Consider the following 14,235-nt stretch of genomic DNA (forward strand, 5'->3'; position numbering starts at 1 on the left):
AAATGATGACTTGGTCCCACCTCTGCTGTTTACACTCTCCCTTGCTAGCTTACAGCCCCTCACAACCCCAATTTAACACTATTGGTGCAACAAAAATGCCAATCGATATAAGAGCTAACGGTTTTGATCCAGATTCCAGCTCAGACGAGGAAAACGAAGATGTTCATGGATCTATAAGTCGATGCGTCAGAATGGAGCGGAGCAGGAAGCTTGTGGCCCGCCCAGTGTAGTTTCTACGTCATAAATAGGTTCTTCTTTTTGACAGCATTTTTTCATCTGCTTCTCATTCATAACAATTTGAATAAAGAAATACTCTGAGATGCTTTTTCAAGCTAAAACATGAGAAAAATGCCACAGTCACTTGTTAAAAGCACCATTTTAATCTGAGTGGGTCGTTAGAAACAACGACAGAGATTGAGAGGAATTTGAGAGGAGCCCAGACCTGTGTCACATGTGTTCTCTTCTGACACCACAGCTTTGTCACGAAAACTCAGACTGTGAGGGAGTAACTGAGGAAGGGGAGGGTTCAGTCCTGACCTGTAAACCTGACAGAAAACTTTCTGGAGGTCAGGGACATAACTGCATTATCGTGACTGTTCTTTTAGTCTTTCATACATCCTTTCCCACTGCTGAGTGAGATGAATGTAAGCATGACATTCATGATGATGGTGAAGACAATGACCTCTCTCCCGGTGTGACTGTGTGCAGGTACGAGTGTCTCCGGCCAGAACAGAGCAGGCATGCGTCTCCTTGCCTTCGCGGAGTGACAACACTACCGTGACAAACCCCGGTGTGTATTTTTGCTTCTGTGTTTTCAACAGGCAGTCAAAATGTCCTCTTTGCATCTAAAACAACAGCTTTTGGAACCAATGTCTTCTCCAGACTTCCCCAGGTGATTCAGCTAGATTGTTGTAGTCTCTGCTGACGAGTGGGAGGAGCCTCACTCACAGAACTTTGCTAGTATAGCTTTTGCAACTATGAGGTGCTGAATGGAAAAGTTCACCGAATGAAAAGTACCAACATTTTTGTCAGATTTATCTAATTTTTCTAATATTCGCTGCATTTTTTTTTTTTTTACTTTTATGTGTCATTTCAAATGTTAAACATAAAAGTAAACAAAAGTGCAGAACTAATGTTTGGAAAATATGTTAATTTGGTTACGCCCAATAAAGTAGTCTTTAAAACGTAACATGAGGTACAAACATCAAACATAAACAGATTGAAAAAAAAAAGATTTTACTCTATAGTCTGGATGGATAAACGGATGGATGGATGGATGGATGGATGAATGGATAAATGAGTTGATGGATATGGATAAATGGATGGATGGATGGATGGATAAACGGATGGATGAATGGATAAATGAATTGATGGATGGATAAATGAACGGATAGATGGATGGTTGGATGGATGGATGGATAAACGGATAGATGGATGAATGGACAAATGGATGGATGGATAAACGGATGGATGGGTGAATGGACAGATGGATGGATGGATAAATGGATAGATGGATGGATAAATGGGTGGATGGACGGGTGAATGGATGGATGGATGGACGGACGAACGGATGGATGGATAAACGGATGGATGGATGGATGGATGGATGGATGGATAAAAGGGTGGAGGGAGTGATGGATGGATGGATGACATCACTGGCAGCATATGTTGTGGTCCTGACTGTCCACTCACCATCACAGCCCTTATAGTTTGGTCCACTTAGAAAGGAGCAGCCTAACTGCACATCAATGTGGTTGTGACTGAGTTTTAAACACTCATATGATGGGCGTGGTCAAATTAACATATTTTCAAAACATTTAGCCTTAACATTTGGATTGAACATTTATATTTTTCCATTTTGCATTCAAATCTGCATGCTTTTAAATGAAAACACTAGTTTTTAGTCAATTCTGACATCAATATGTTAAGAAATCAGCAAACATAGAAAAGTTAGTTAAATTTAACAAAACTGTAATCTAAAAAATCTTTTTTTTCTTTATCTTATTACATTTTGGTGTCCTATTCTGATCCAGTCAGATGGACCCTCACTTTGAAACGTCTATGTGTTTGTGAATACTAAACCTCAGAGACTAAATGATTCTGTTCTCTTTAGTTACATAAAATCAGTGTTCTTGCTTGTTCTATTTTCAGGACGTTACCAGAAGTTAAAAAACATTTTTTTGCCTTTTAATTAAGAGGGGAAAATCACTGACTTTCTGTTAAGAAAACCATCAATATTGATAAAGAGAAAGTATTTTGAATATTATTTCTACTTGGTCTTGGGCTGAAAGTCTGCTTCCTTTTGAAAACTTAATGAACTGTTTCAGTGTTGATCAGCCTGCTTTCTGCTCCCTAAGGTTCTCATTATATGTTTGCTCTCAGACTCCCCCGCCAGTCTGCCCCCTCAAAGGAAGAGTTCCCTCAGTGCCACCTGTCGACTCAAACTGGAGCGGCTGGAGCAGGTGAGTCTCTTTCTGAAGGTGTTTTCACACTGAATAAAACCCATTCGCTGCCCAACCCTAATCAGCAGGACATAGAATAGGAATATGGGTCGGAACCCTTTCCTTTTCTCTTTCTGTCTACAAATTTCCTTTTCCATCTCCTTCTTTCACCAACAGTAGAACAATTTCTTCTGGTACCTGTAGTTCTGTAGTTCACCAGCATCAGTCGGAGTTGTTAACAACCCTCTGCATTTACCCAGACTTGGGACAAGCATATTAAAACTGGATTGTGCCCCTTTGTGGTTGCATTCCACATAAGAAGGCCATAACTTTTTAATCTCACTGTGCAGCCGAAATTGGTGTTTTGTATTTGTTGCCTCTCCAGAGTCTTTGTAGATTTTAGAGAGTATTTGTATTTTCAGGCCCTTGATCTGATTGGACTGAAACCCACAGAAGTTCAGCGGCACACACTTATGTCCAGACTACAAGCCGACCCAGCTGGGACAGTGGCCTTCACAGGTGAGGCGGATTCACCTGTTCTCTCACGCTTGTGTGCTGGTCACACTAGGTGATGCACATTTACACACAAACTCAGTTCAGCTTCAGGTCCACACTCTGTGACCAGCTGCTATGATCCACTGTCAGTATCTCAGTGTGCTATAGACCTCACATTCCCCCAGCAATGAGTTTACCCCTTAGTAGATTGTTGGTTGGCACAAATTACATTCAGAGACCACAAACAGTTGTGAACAAATTAATAGTTTGTTGTGTGTTTTCACAGAGTTTGACAGCTTGATCCGGGAGCTGTTCAAGCCTCAGCTGGAGGAGCTGATTACCCCCCAACCGGGGACCAGGTTTACGTCTGATGACCTGTCTAGTATGCAAGAGTCACGCCCCAATCCGCAGGTACCAGCACATTTCAAAGCATGCTCAGAGACCTTTAGTAAGTCCTGACTGTAAGATGATTTTAGGGATTAAGTATTTCATACAGCATCCACCACCCTGCCCTGTGGAGGAATACAAACCCTACAAGGAAAAAAATCAAAATGTTTCTTTTGTCCAATTTGTCAAACTCATTATCCATTCATCTATTTTTTAAAACTGATTTACTTACTGGGTTGCTTGAGCCTATCCCAATTACTGTCAGGCAAAGGAGGGGTACACCTTTGACAGTTCACTATTCCATCAACTGGAACATGGAGCTAAAAAGGTCATAAACTCACAGTCAATCAAGTTCAGTTAAAGTCCCAATAGCTGTCACGCACATAGGTATGTGAAATTTGTTCTCCGCATTTGACCCGTCCCCTGGGGGAGTGGTGAGCTGAAGACACAGCCGTGGTCGGGAACCATTTGCTGGTTTATCCCCCAATCCAACCCCTTAGAGCTGAGCATTAAGGTTTTTGGTATGACTGGACCCGGATTTAACTCATGTCCAAAGACAATTTAGAACTATAAGATGTTTTTAGACCATGGGAGGAAGAATGTGTCAAGAAAACCCAGGCTTACACGAGACCAGGAAAACGTGCAAACTCCACAGATAGTTCAACACATTCTCATCCCCAAGTCGTCACATATTGACATTTGGTTAAGGCCCCCTCCGCATCACTTTTTGATGTTTTGATGTGCTGACTGTTCATAAAATCAAGGGTGCACAACCCTCAGAACGCGCTCAGAACGCGGTACCGGATGTGGTACCCTAACCCTAACCTTAACCCAGTACTGGTTCGCGTCCAGTTCGCTCCTGGTATCGCATCTGCTACCAGTTCAGGTCCGGTACAGCATCTGGTCCAGTGTCAGGTTAGGGTACCAGTACAGATTTTGATACCAGTGCGCTATGCATCGTGGTACTAGACAGGTTCTGGTTGGCGGCCCAGAGGTTGGGGACCGGTGATTTAATGGGAACAGCCAGTACGATACGATACATGGATCACGATATTGATGATATCGCAATACTATGATAATTAATAAAAATCATCTCTAATAACTCACAAGACGTAGAAGAACACATATATTTAAGAAAAATATATCCCCATTTATTTTTGAGCTTGAAAACAATCATGATAAACAACTTGTGTGTTATTTTGTGCAACAAATTATATACACTTTTGTGCAACGTTTCTGAAATCAGTAATACTGTCTTTGACAAGCATTGACATCAATTGAATTATCTGTAAAATGCAGTGTTAACAATAGTAAACATGGACAGCAGTGCCACTACTTAGTGCAAAATTGTTGTAAACAACAGAAAAAAAATTAAAGAATTCAGGTAGCCTCCAGGCACATTCTTGCTCACGACAGTCCCATATCCACCTTCCAAGGAATGTCTCACCAAAGGATGAAGAATATAACGTTTTACAGCCTCTTCAAACGCAAATAAAAGATTGATACTTGGTGAGAACCCATTGAGTGTCAATCGGAAGACTAAATGTTGCGATATATCGCAATATCGATATTTTGACACACCCCTAGCCAGTACGTGGAAAAACAACGAGTTGGGAACACCCAAAACATCAAAAAGTGACGCGGACAAATCCTTAGCCAAATGTCAATATGTGACGACTTGGGAGTGAGAATGTGTTGAATAGTTCTAACCACTACCACACCATACAGTTCTATCACACTCCCAATAACACCCAATAATTATTTTTGCCTTTCAAAATAATGTCCTCTTGATGTCTGAGCAGCTTCTCCACTGCAGTTGGTTGAAAACTTTAAGTGGTGGGGTTTAAAGAACTGAGCAGATGTTCACATTGATTCCTGGAAATGCTGGATGCTTTTGTACTTTTGACAAAGCCATTGCGTGAAAGTCGAAACGATCACATGACCTTTTTAGCCGTTCCACCTTAATCCAAAGTATGAAAGCACAAGGAAGGGAAGGCGTTCAGAATTGGACCTTACCTCAAACATCTGGATCTGCTTGCAGTTGTAGAGACCTTAAAGCACTCGAAGGTTTTTGATCTGTATCTCCTCAGAGGGGATTTTTTTTAACTAACACGAGTTGCAAAAAAATAAGAAATAACATTAGTTTCAGTAGTAGCGTTGAGATGATTTTGTTTTATTTTACTTATGTAATGATGTAAAGACAGAGGGTCTTTTGTGGTGCTTACAGGTGATTTCATTGTTGTGTTTCTGTGCAGGTTAAGCTGTCAGACTCTGAGGATCTAGAAGAGATGGAGAAGCTGAGAAAGGAGCACATTGAGGCTCTGAAGGAGATCAAAAGGCTGCAGGTACGATTCTGACTAAATTTTTAAGGATATTTTTTAAATGGTAAATGGTAAATGGTAAATGGCGTATACTTGTATAGCGCTTTCTACCCTCCTTCGAGGGCCCAAAGCGCTTCACAGTCACAGACCCATTCACCCATTCACACACACATTCACACACTGGTGGTGGCTCCGCTGCCGAACACTGGCGCCAACCTCCCACCAGAGGCAATTCGGGGTTCAGTGTCTTGCCCAAGGACACTTCGACACATGGGCGGGCAAGGCGGGAGTCGAACCCGCTCACTTCTGATCAGGAGTCGACCGCCCTACCACTGCACCACGGCCGCCCCTTTAAAGTAACCATTTGTGGTCTAAAACCTAGTTGTTGTTTTTTTGCTAGAAAGAATAAAAAAATTTGAATTGAATCGACCCAGGCTCTTGTAATTTGAATCTAATCATTTCTGGAAATTATTATTATTATAATTATTATCGATACCCAGCCCTACTGGAAAATTTACTCTGTACCATCAGTTTCTATTTTTGGTATAATTTGAGTGCAGGTTTCTCTTTATTGATTTGGTTCATATTCTTTTTGAACTTTAACATTCGTAAGAAGGAACATGTGTGATGATTACAGCAATTATTGGACAAAAATTACCAAGGAAAACACAAAACGGAGGTTAAATGCAGTTGTGATAATGACTGAATGAGGAACAGCTTGTGGAGCATCTGGTCCTTAGAGCAGTGGCTGAGTGTCTGAAACAGACCAGATGAAGGTTAACATTTGGGAGATGGCTCCCTCTGGTGGTCGGAGGGGGAGATAGAGGCTTGATTCATGACAGAGATCCACCCGTGCAAGTGGCTTTGGAAGTGAGGGACTTTTTGGTGCCAGGGCCTGCATTGCGATGCCAGCTTGGAAGGATACCAGTGATTGAAGTCTGGGATGATGGAGGAGTCGAGAATGTCAATGAAGCTGACCCATGGACGGTCTTCCTGTCCTTACCCCTCCCAGTCTACCAAATACTGTAGTCACCCTATCTGGCGCAGTGAATCCAGAGGCTCCCTGACTGGGACCTTCCTGGTGATGATGGTCAGCCTGCTCTGTGGTTCTTTGGAAGTTACCCATGAGCTACATCCCACGTTTCCTTACATTTGCCAGTTGCCAGTTCCAATGAGGTCCCAGACCAGGGAAAGAATGACAGCACCCCAAGCACACATTGAAACACTGACAGGCCAGTGGATGCCTTTTTGAATGAGTTCTGGGCATTCTTGGCCCAAACCAGGAGATGGCTCCAGTCCTCTTTATGGTAATGGCAGTATGTCCTCACGATTCAGATGATCTCTTGGTTCAGGGGTTCCACCTGACCGCTGGATTGGGGATGGTAACCGGAGTTGAGACTCACGTTGATCCACAGGCTCTTACACATAGCATGCCACACCTGGGAGGTGAAATGGGGAACCCAGTCTGACACAATGTCCTCTGGGAGACCGTAGTGCCTGAAGACATGATATGGCAGCTGCTCTGTGGTCTTCGGAGCCGTGGGTAGCTTGGGCAATGGGATGAGTCTACATGCCTGGGAGAACCTATCTTTGACTGTCAGTTTTGCATTGCTACCTTGGGATCTGACAGAAAGTCCACTGTGATGTGTGTCCACAGTTGATAAGTTGGTTGGGACTAGCCGGACTCTGCAGAGGTGCCTTTGCTATTTGAAATGAGGCACACTGGATAAAAAACTGGACCACTTCTGCCTGCAGGGTAGACCACCAAAAGTTGTTTGAGATAAGTGACGATGTGGCAGCAATACCTGAGTGAACAGCTGCTGGGGTATCGTGCATAAAATGCAGGACTTGCTGACATTGAGATAGAGGCACGTGCATCTTGTCAGCTGGGCAGGATAGTGGAGGCGGATGTGTGGCATTAGTCTCAGCTGACTCCGTTATTATATCCCACTGTACCGGACCGAGAACCAGAGAAGAGGGAACTGTGGGATCCACTGGACTCGAAACCTCAGTGATTGCAACATATAGGTGGGAGAGAGTGTTGGCCTTTCCATTCTTGGACCTTGGGCGATAGGTTATTTGAAAGTTGAAGCAAGAGAAGAACGCCTTGCAAGGATTAAGCCACTTAACCGACTTGATGTATTCCAGGTTCTGGTGATTGATTAGAACTAAGAAAGGCTGAGCTGCTCCCTCCAGCCAGTGCGGCCATTTGCTGAAGGCCTCCTTCATGGCTAGCAGTTCCCGGTTGCCTGCATCATAGTTCTGTTCAGCTTTGTTTAGTTTTTCGGGAAAAGTAGGCACACTGGAACATCTGAAGCGCTCTTTTAGGGTCGTTAAAGCTTGTGATGTCACAGCTATCCACCATAGTCGACGAGGACCTCCTTTCAGCAGAGAGGTCAGAGGTGCTCCCACCGTGCTGACCCCCCTGATGAACTACCTGTAGAAGTTTGCAAAGCCCAGAAAGCATTGCAAGTCCTTCACTGAGGTTGGTTGCGGCCAATTGACTACAGCGTCCACCTTTTCCTGGTCCATCTCCACTCCTTGTGCGCTGATGATGTAACCCAGGAAGGAGATGGAAGTTCAATGGAATTCACACTTTTCTCTCTTGCCGTATAGGTTGTGATCAGTGTGGTGTTAGAGGACCTGCCGGACATGGGTGACATGCTCTTCGAAAGTCGTGGAGTAGACTAGGATGTCATTGATGTAACTATGATGTGGTGATGTAGCATGTCTTGGAAAAAATTGTTAACAAAGGCCTGGAAAATGGAAGAGGCGCAGCAGAGTCTGAATGGCATGACCAGATATTCGTAATGGCCTGTGGTGGTTGAGAAGGCAGTTTGCCATTTGTCTCCATCACAAATGCGGATCAGGTAGTATGCACTGCACGGTTCCAGCTTGGTGAAATAGCAAACCTTCCACATTCTTGTTCCTGAACAGAAGGGACCAATGGCAGTGGATATCAGTATTTCACCCTGACCTCATTAAGGTTATGGCAGTTGATGCAGGGCTGGAGATCACCATCCTTCTTAACAAAGAAGAAGCCTGCAGAGGCAGGAGATGTAGAGGGCCGGATGAACCCCTTCTTCAGTTCCTCCTAAATGTAGGCCTGCATCAAAGGGAACACCCTTCCCTTTACAAGGTTGGTGCCAGGCAGCAAGTCGATGCAATAGTCATAAGACCGATGAGGAAGAACCTGCATTACATGCCTTTTTTTAAATGCTTCTTGCAAGTCCGGTATTGAGAGAGCAAGGAGTCCTTCTCTGTGTCCGGTTGGACTACAGTGATCCTGGTCGAGTCTGCCTGGTGGTGCAGGAGGATGTCTGGTTCATTGCACCATTGTGCATCAACCAGGAGACACTGGTGCCGGCAGAAGGCAGAGGTGATGGTGGGATCATGTGTCTCAAGCCATGGAAGACACAAGATCACAGCACAGTGGGGTTAGTCTATGGCAGGGGTCTTAAACTCGCAGCCCACAGGCCATTTGCGGCCCTTGGATGATAATTTGCGGCCCCCGTCTTCATATGAAAGATTAATGTTAGTGCGGCCCGCAAGGCTGAAATTAATGACACTTGTTTTGTGCAGAGCTGAATGAACCAATCATGGTGAGGTAAATGGCTCTGGAGGGCGGGACATTGGCGGGCTGTCCAGTACCTTGCTCACTCATTCATTCATTCCTCCAGTCAGCTGGGCGGAGGAGGAGCCTTGAAGCCACTGGAAGTGCTTTCAAACTGAACACGAATCGTGTGCTCCACCCCTTATTCGCTGTGTGGCAAATTCACAGCTTGCCGCTTGTCAAAAAGTGTGTTTCTAAAATGTCTCACTTAGAATGAATGGGAGACACATATGGAGGTTTATTTATGTCAAACTCCACGCAGAAATAAGAAATCTCTGCGCACGCATCAAACATTCCGCACGGACAAATTAGACCCTCACGAGCGTTTTTTCCTCCTCCACGAGCAGAAAAAGCCCTCGCATGTGAGACTGAATACTTCCCCGTGTGAGAGTGATGCGCTCGCGAGCAGAATCTCAGTGAGCGCACTGCTCTCAGCTCAGAAATGAAGGAGGAGCTGTTAATACAAACATTAGAAACTGAATAAATATAGTTTTCTCTAGTCCAGTGTTTCACAATTATTTTCTCTTACGCCCCCCCCATGAAGAACTTATTCTTTCGCACCCCCCTACAACGTTCTGCTGCAAAATGGTCTCATTAGTTAATTTGCTCAAGTTAAATGTATATCTCTTCAAAATATTGTACCTTTATTATTAAAGAATATTTTTTAAAAAGCTTTTAAATAATCTGTTTTATTAATTTTTCTTTCTTTCTTTTTTTTCTTTTTTTATTTTTTTATTTTTTTTGAGAATGCTTCCAAAACTTTCAGACAAAGTAAAATCAAGTCTTTCCTTGTTTCCCACCACAGCAGTGATGAATTCTGTCTTTTCTCAGAGATTCAGTTCTTTTCATTGGTTCACTGTAAACAGCTGCCAAATTGATTTTTTTTTTTTGCTATATTTAATTTAATAGCAACTACTATGTAGGATTATGAACGAAATCCATAACTAGTGTAAACATGTTTTTATTAGCATGTTTTTATTCGCATTCCTCCCAGGGAGGAATGCCATTGTTATTATTTTATTTATTTATTAATGATTGATTTTTATTTATTTATTTATTTATTTCATTATTTTGTGTTAAAAATAAATATATTTGAGAACATTGGAATGTTTTATCAGTGCTTTTCCTGTGGAAATCCTGATACGGCCCGCCCTCACCCAGAATCTGCCTCCAGCGGCCCCCGGCTAAATTGATTTTGAGAACCCTGGTCTACGACAAAGAGTCTAATGGCTTCTCAGTGTTGTGTTGGATGTCTTGTGTGAGAAACTGGATTCTGCTTGAACCCAGAAAATGACAGAATTAGCACGAGCAAATGTTAAGAAGTTACTTGCTACCCCTGAATCAATCATGGCCTTAGTCTCTAAAGGCCTATTATGTACTATTAAGACAAGTGGTACTTCTGAGGAAAGGTTGGTATCACTCACCGGCCTCCCTGAGCATCGTGGTGGATCCTCGGAGTATGTTGCTTGAAGGTGGCCTGAATGGCTTCAGGTGGAGTCAGCCTCCAACTTCTCTGTTTGGTTACCCTTTAAATAAGTGTTTTTTTTAGTAGTCTGGAGTAGATCTGTGGTGTTCAGATCAGGGTTCAGCTGCTCATTGGTGTGTGTTTGCAGGAACAGCTCCTGCAGTCCCAGAGAACGCAGGAGGACCTGGAGGAGGATCTTAAGAAAACTAAACAGGTGAGTCTAATCTGCAATTCTTTCAGGAAAGCTTTAGTTGTCTTTTTCAATCAGTTTTAATTTGTGGATTTTTAGTGGGATATTAAAAATTCATCAGAACAAAAGTGCAGATTTGCATAACTCTTGAAGATTAAATTTATGAATAGGTTGATGATCAGTTTCAGCCCAGTTTTCCACATGAAATCCAGAAGATTGGTGCTAACTTCTATTCATAACTGTGTGCCTCTTTTTGGATGTGGCTCTCAGATTTTGGGGTTAGATTGGGACGTTACTATGAGCTGCTCTCAGTGAAAGGTGAATGCATTCATGCCTCCATGTGCTTTCCTCTGTTTTACAGGATGTTAAAGTGGGAGCAGAGGAGAGCAGAGCTCTCAGGACTCGCATCCAGCATGCTGAGGAGGCCCAGAAGCAGGCAAGGGGGATGGAGATGGACTATGAAGAGGTGATCCACCTCCTTGAGGCTGAGATTGCAGAACTGAAGACCCAAAGAATGGAACACCCAGCATCAACCAAAAAGGTGGAATGTGTGACTTCTAAGATGCATTTACATTTTCATACATTTCCAAACCACATATCCAGGAGTGAATAGGCCTACACTCGTCAAACCATAGTCCAAACTAAAAACATAAATTGAGGGTTAGAAATGATGATAGTTGCTGTCTTGTTTGTTGCTTTGATTGAGCCAATGGAAGCTGATTTTGTTTCATTTTTGTAGCCCCCACATTGACAGCTTACAACAGCGTTGTCAAGCTCAATTACATGAGGGGCCAAAATCCAAAACACAACTTAGTTTCGCGGGCCGAACAGCATAAACATTAATTAGACACTCTAAAACAACATTTTAAAAACGTTAAAACCGTAACCTTTTAACATAATTATTTACTAGATATATAGCATTGCCTGTGATAATGCTAGTGTGGATGCTGTAAGCTGAATCTGACAGCTGAAAACGCTAGTGCTGATAGCTGAAGAAGCTGAAGCTGATAGCTGAAAACACTGAAGCTGATAGCTGAAGAAGCTGAAGCTGATAGCTGAAAACGCTAGTGCTGATAGCTGAAGAAGCTGAAGCTGATAGCTGAAAACGCTGAAGCTGATAGCCAGCTAAAATGCCAAATTAGCCTAAAAAAAAACAAAAAAAAAACATAGGTTATCCAAAACAGCTAGAATGTAGCTGAAAAATAGCTAAACTTCAAAACAGTCCAAAAAAACTAGAAAAAAAGCCTAAGTGAGCCAAAACAACTAGCATGTAGCTGAAATATTATACCGTACTGAAGCCGCTTGGAGAAACAGTTCTCCTGGGTGACACGGTTTTCCTGAATCCAGCAGGTCTCTCACGCAGATCAGCCGGAAGGACTGCGGTCCGAAGCTCACAACGTAATAAAGCCTCCCCCGCTCGCGCGTGCGTGTGTCCTCACACATGAAAGCTGTGAATCCGGCTTCTCTACTCAAAGAAAACAGTTGATCGGTTCTGTTGGTGCTCCAAAGACTCCTATTCACATATTGATGACGTAAAATCCAGCGCAGTAATGACACACCATCGGAATGTGTGTTTACATGCAGCTTGATCGGATCAACAATCGGTATAACCCACCTGTCTTGATCGGAAAGAAATTTGGATGCATTTCTGTTCTGATCAGGTATCTATTCCGATTACTTGGGGCCATGTAAACGCAGCTACTGATTGCTATCATCATGATGTGTAGATTTCTGCACCCTTAACATTCCTCCACAACTCAATCCCTGTGTCTGTCTCAGGAGCAGACAGAGGAGCTGAAGAGGAGGGTGACTGTCCTGGAGAGCCAGCTACGGAAGAGTGAAGCAGCCAGAAAGGGGTTTGAGATGTCAACAGGAAAACTTCTAAGTTTTGTTGAGGTAAATGATGAAAAGTGATAAATCTTTATATATTACCTATTAATTGAAATAATCTTTAATTTGTACCAACTATATTCATTTTATTTTGTCTAGAGATGCATTAAATTAGATTTTTGTTGGAGTTCCAGTTGTCAGAGACATGGTGGTGACCATCCAAATATTGTGTATTTAAACTTTTATTTTCCGTTTTTTTAGATATACTAATGTATTCTTTTAATGTGTGGGTACAGAATGTATAATCATATACGTTATCTTGTTATCAAAAAACAAATGTCATGATAGAGTTTGGGACAAATGTATTTCAGGGTCAGAGGTCAACTGCATTGGTACAACCTATTTACAGAAATATTCATATCTGCTGATATAGAGAATTACATCAGTGTTCAGAACTTGGGGTCCAATCATAAAGACGTATAAAGACAGGGACAGAATTCACAACCGCAACTTCAGGAGCACATTTTTTTGCTTTGCATCTGCAAAAAAATGCTTGGAAAAAAAAACCCAGAAAATTCACAAATGCAAGTCTTTTTTTACAGATGCAGATCCCTTTATACACATTTGCAAACTTTTTTTTTGCGATAAGATGGAACTTGATTTATGCACAAACATGCAAATCTTTATGGCTTAATTTTGAGCCCATAAAGGTGGCGTAGACCCTGAACAGGTCACCAATCTTATGCAGGACCACACACTCACACAACATGCACACCAGTACTGACATTTACATATCTGCCAACGTAGACATTTGTCTTTCTTCATCTTTTAAATAATAATAAGGATTGAAGATTTGAGGTCTCTGAATTCAAAAACTCAGAGCTGATAAATGTGAATATTGAGACAATCTGAATGTTGGATTGGCACTTCTATATAAAAACTGAACTTGTGTTTTTAATTTAACTTGATTCTTTTCTCCCTAAGTTAAAGACTTAATTGTTTTCTGCAAAAAAGCAAATGAGTTAGAAACTAAAGCCATTGTCATTCTTGTTTGTTCACAGAGTGTTCAGGAGTTTCTACTAGAAAGTCATGGACCCCCCAAGAGCTACAGGTACCACTAGTGTTTTTTCTTTGTGACATACTATGTTTTCCTGAGTATAAGTCGCACCAGAATATAGGTCCCAAGAGCAAAAAATGTCTAACCAAGAAGACAATCACATATAAGTCGCACTTTTGGGAGAAAAGTCTGACGTATCAGAAAAAATCTGCCAAGTCCCGCGTAACATCTAAAAAACTAAATACAAGGCCCAATCCGAATTCTTCCCTTGTCCCCTGCACTTCTACCTCTCCCTCCATTTGAAGGGGAAGTTTAAGTGTAAGTGAGTCCAGGAAATGTATTTTTTTAAATCCGACGCTCCAAATGGAGGGATATAAAGTCCTCCTCCCCAAGGCTATAGTGCCGCGCTGAGAAGCGCTTTTCTTCACGTGGGTGC

General features: G+C 42.4%; 1 protein-coding gene across 3 annotated transcripts in view; it reads left to right on the top strand.

Annotated features, from left to right (window-relative positions):
• The window catches only part of stxbp4 (syntaxin binding protein 4), a 49,108-nt gene that overhangs the window by 32,385 nt on the left and 2,488 nt on the right, over nucleotides 1-14,235 (top strand). For all 3 annotated transcript variants that reach the window (XM_024285724.2, XM_024285726.2, XM_024285725.2), the window contains exons 11-19: nucleotides 709-790; nucleotides 2,383-2,462; nucleotides 2,864-2,960; nucleotides 3,223-3,347; nucleotides 5,579-5,668; nucleotides 10,871-10,936; nucleotides 11,274-11,453; nucleotides 12,692-12,808; nucleotides 13,804-13,853. In XM_024285724.2, coding sequence (XP_024141492.1) covers nucleotides 709-790; nucleotides 2,383-2,462; nucleotides 2,864-2,960; nucleotides 3,223-3,347; nucleotides 5,579-5,668; nucleotides 10,871-10,936; nucleotides 11,274-11,453; nucleotides 12,692-12,808; nucleotides 13,804-13,853 — 887 coding nt within the window. The remainder of the gene's footprint in view (nucleotides 1-708; nucleotides 791-2,382; nucleotides 2,463-2,863; nucleotides 2,961-3,222; nucleotides 3,348-5,578; nucleotides 5,669-10,870; nucleotides 10,937-11,273; nucleotides 11,454-12,691; nucleotides 12,809-13,803; nucleotides 13,854-14,235) is intronic.

The sequence above is a fragment of the Oryzias melastigma genome, linkage group LG19 (assembly GCF_002922805.2).
Source record: "Oryzias melastigma strain HK-1 linkage group LG19, ASM292280v2, whole genome shotgun sequence".
In the NCBI taxonomy this organism is placed as follows: domain Eukaryota; kingdom Metazoa; phylum Chordata; class Actinopteri; order Beloniformes; family Adrianichthyidae; genus Oryzias; species Oryzias melastigma.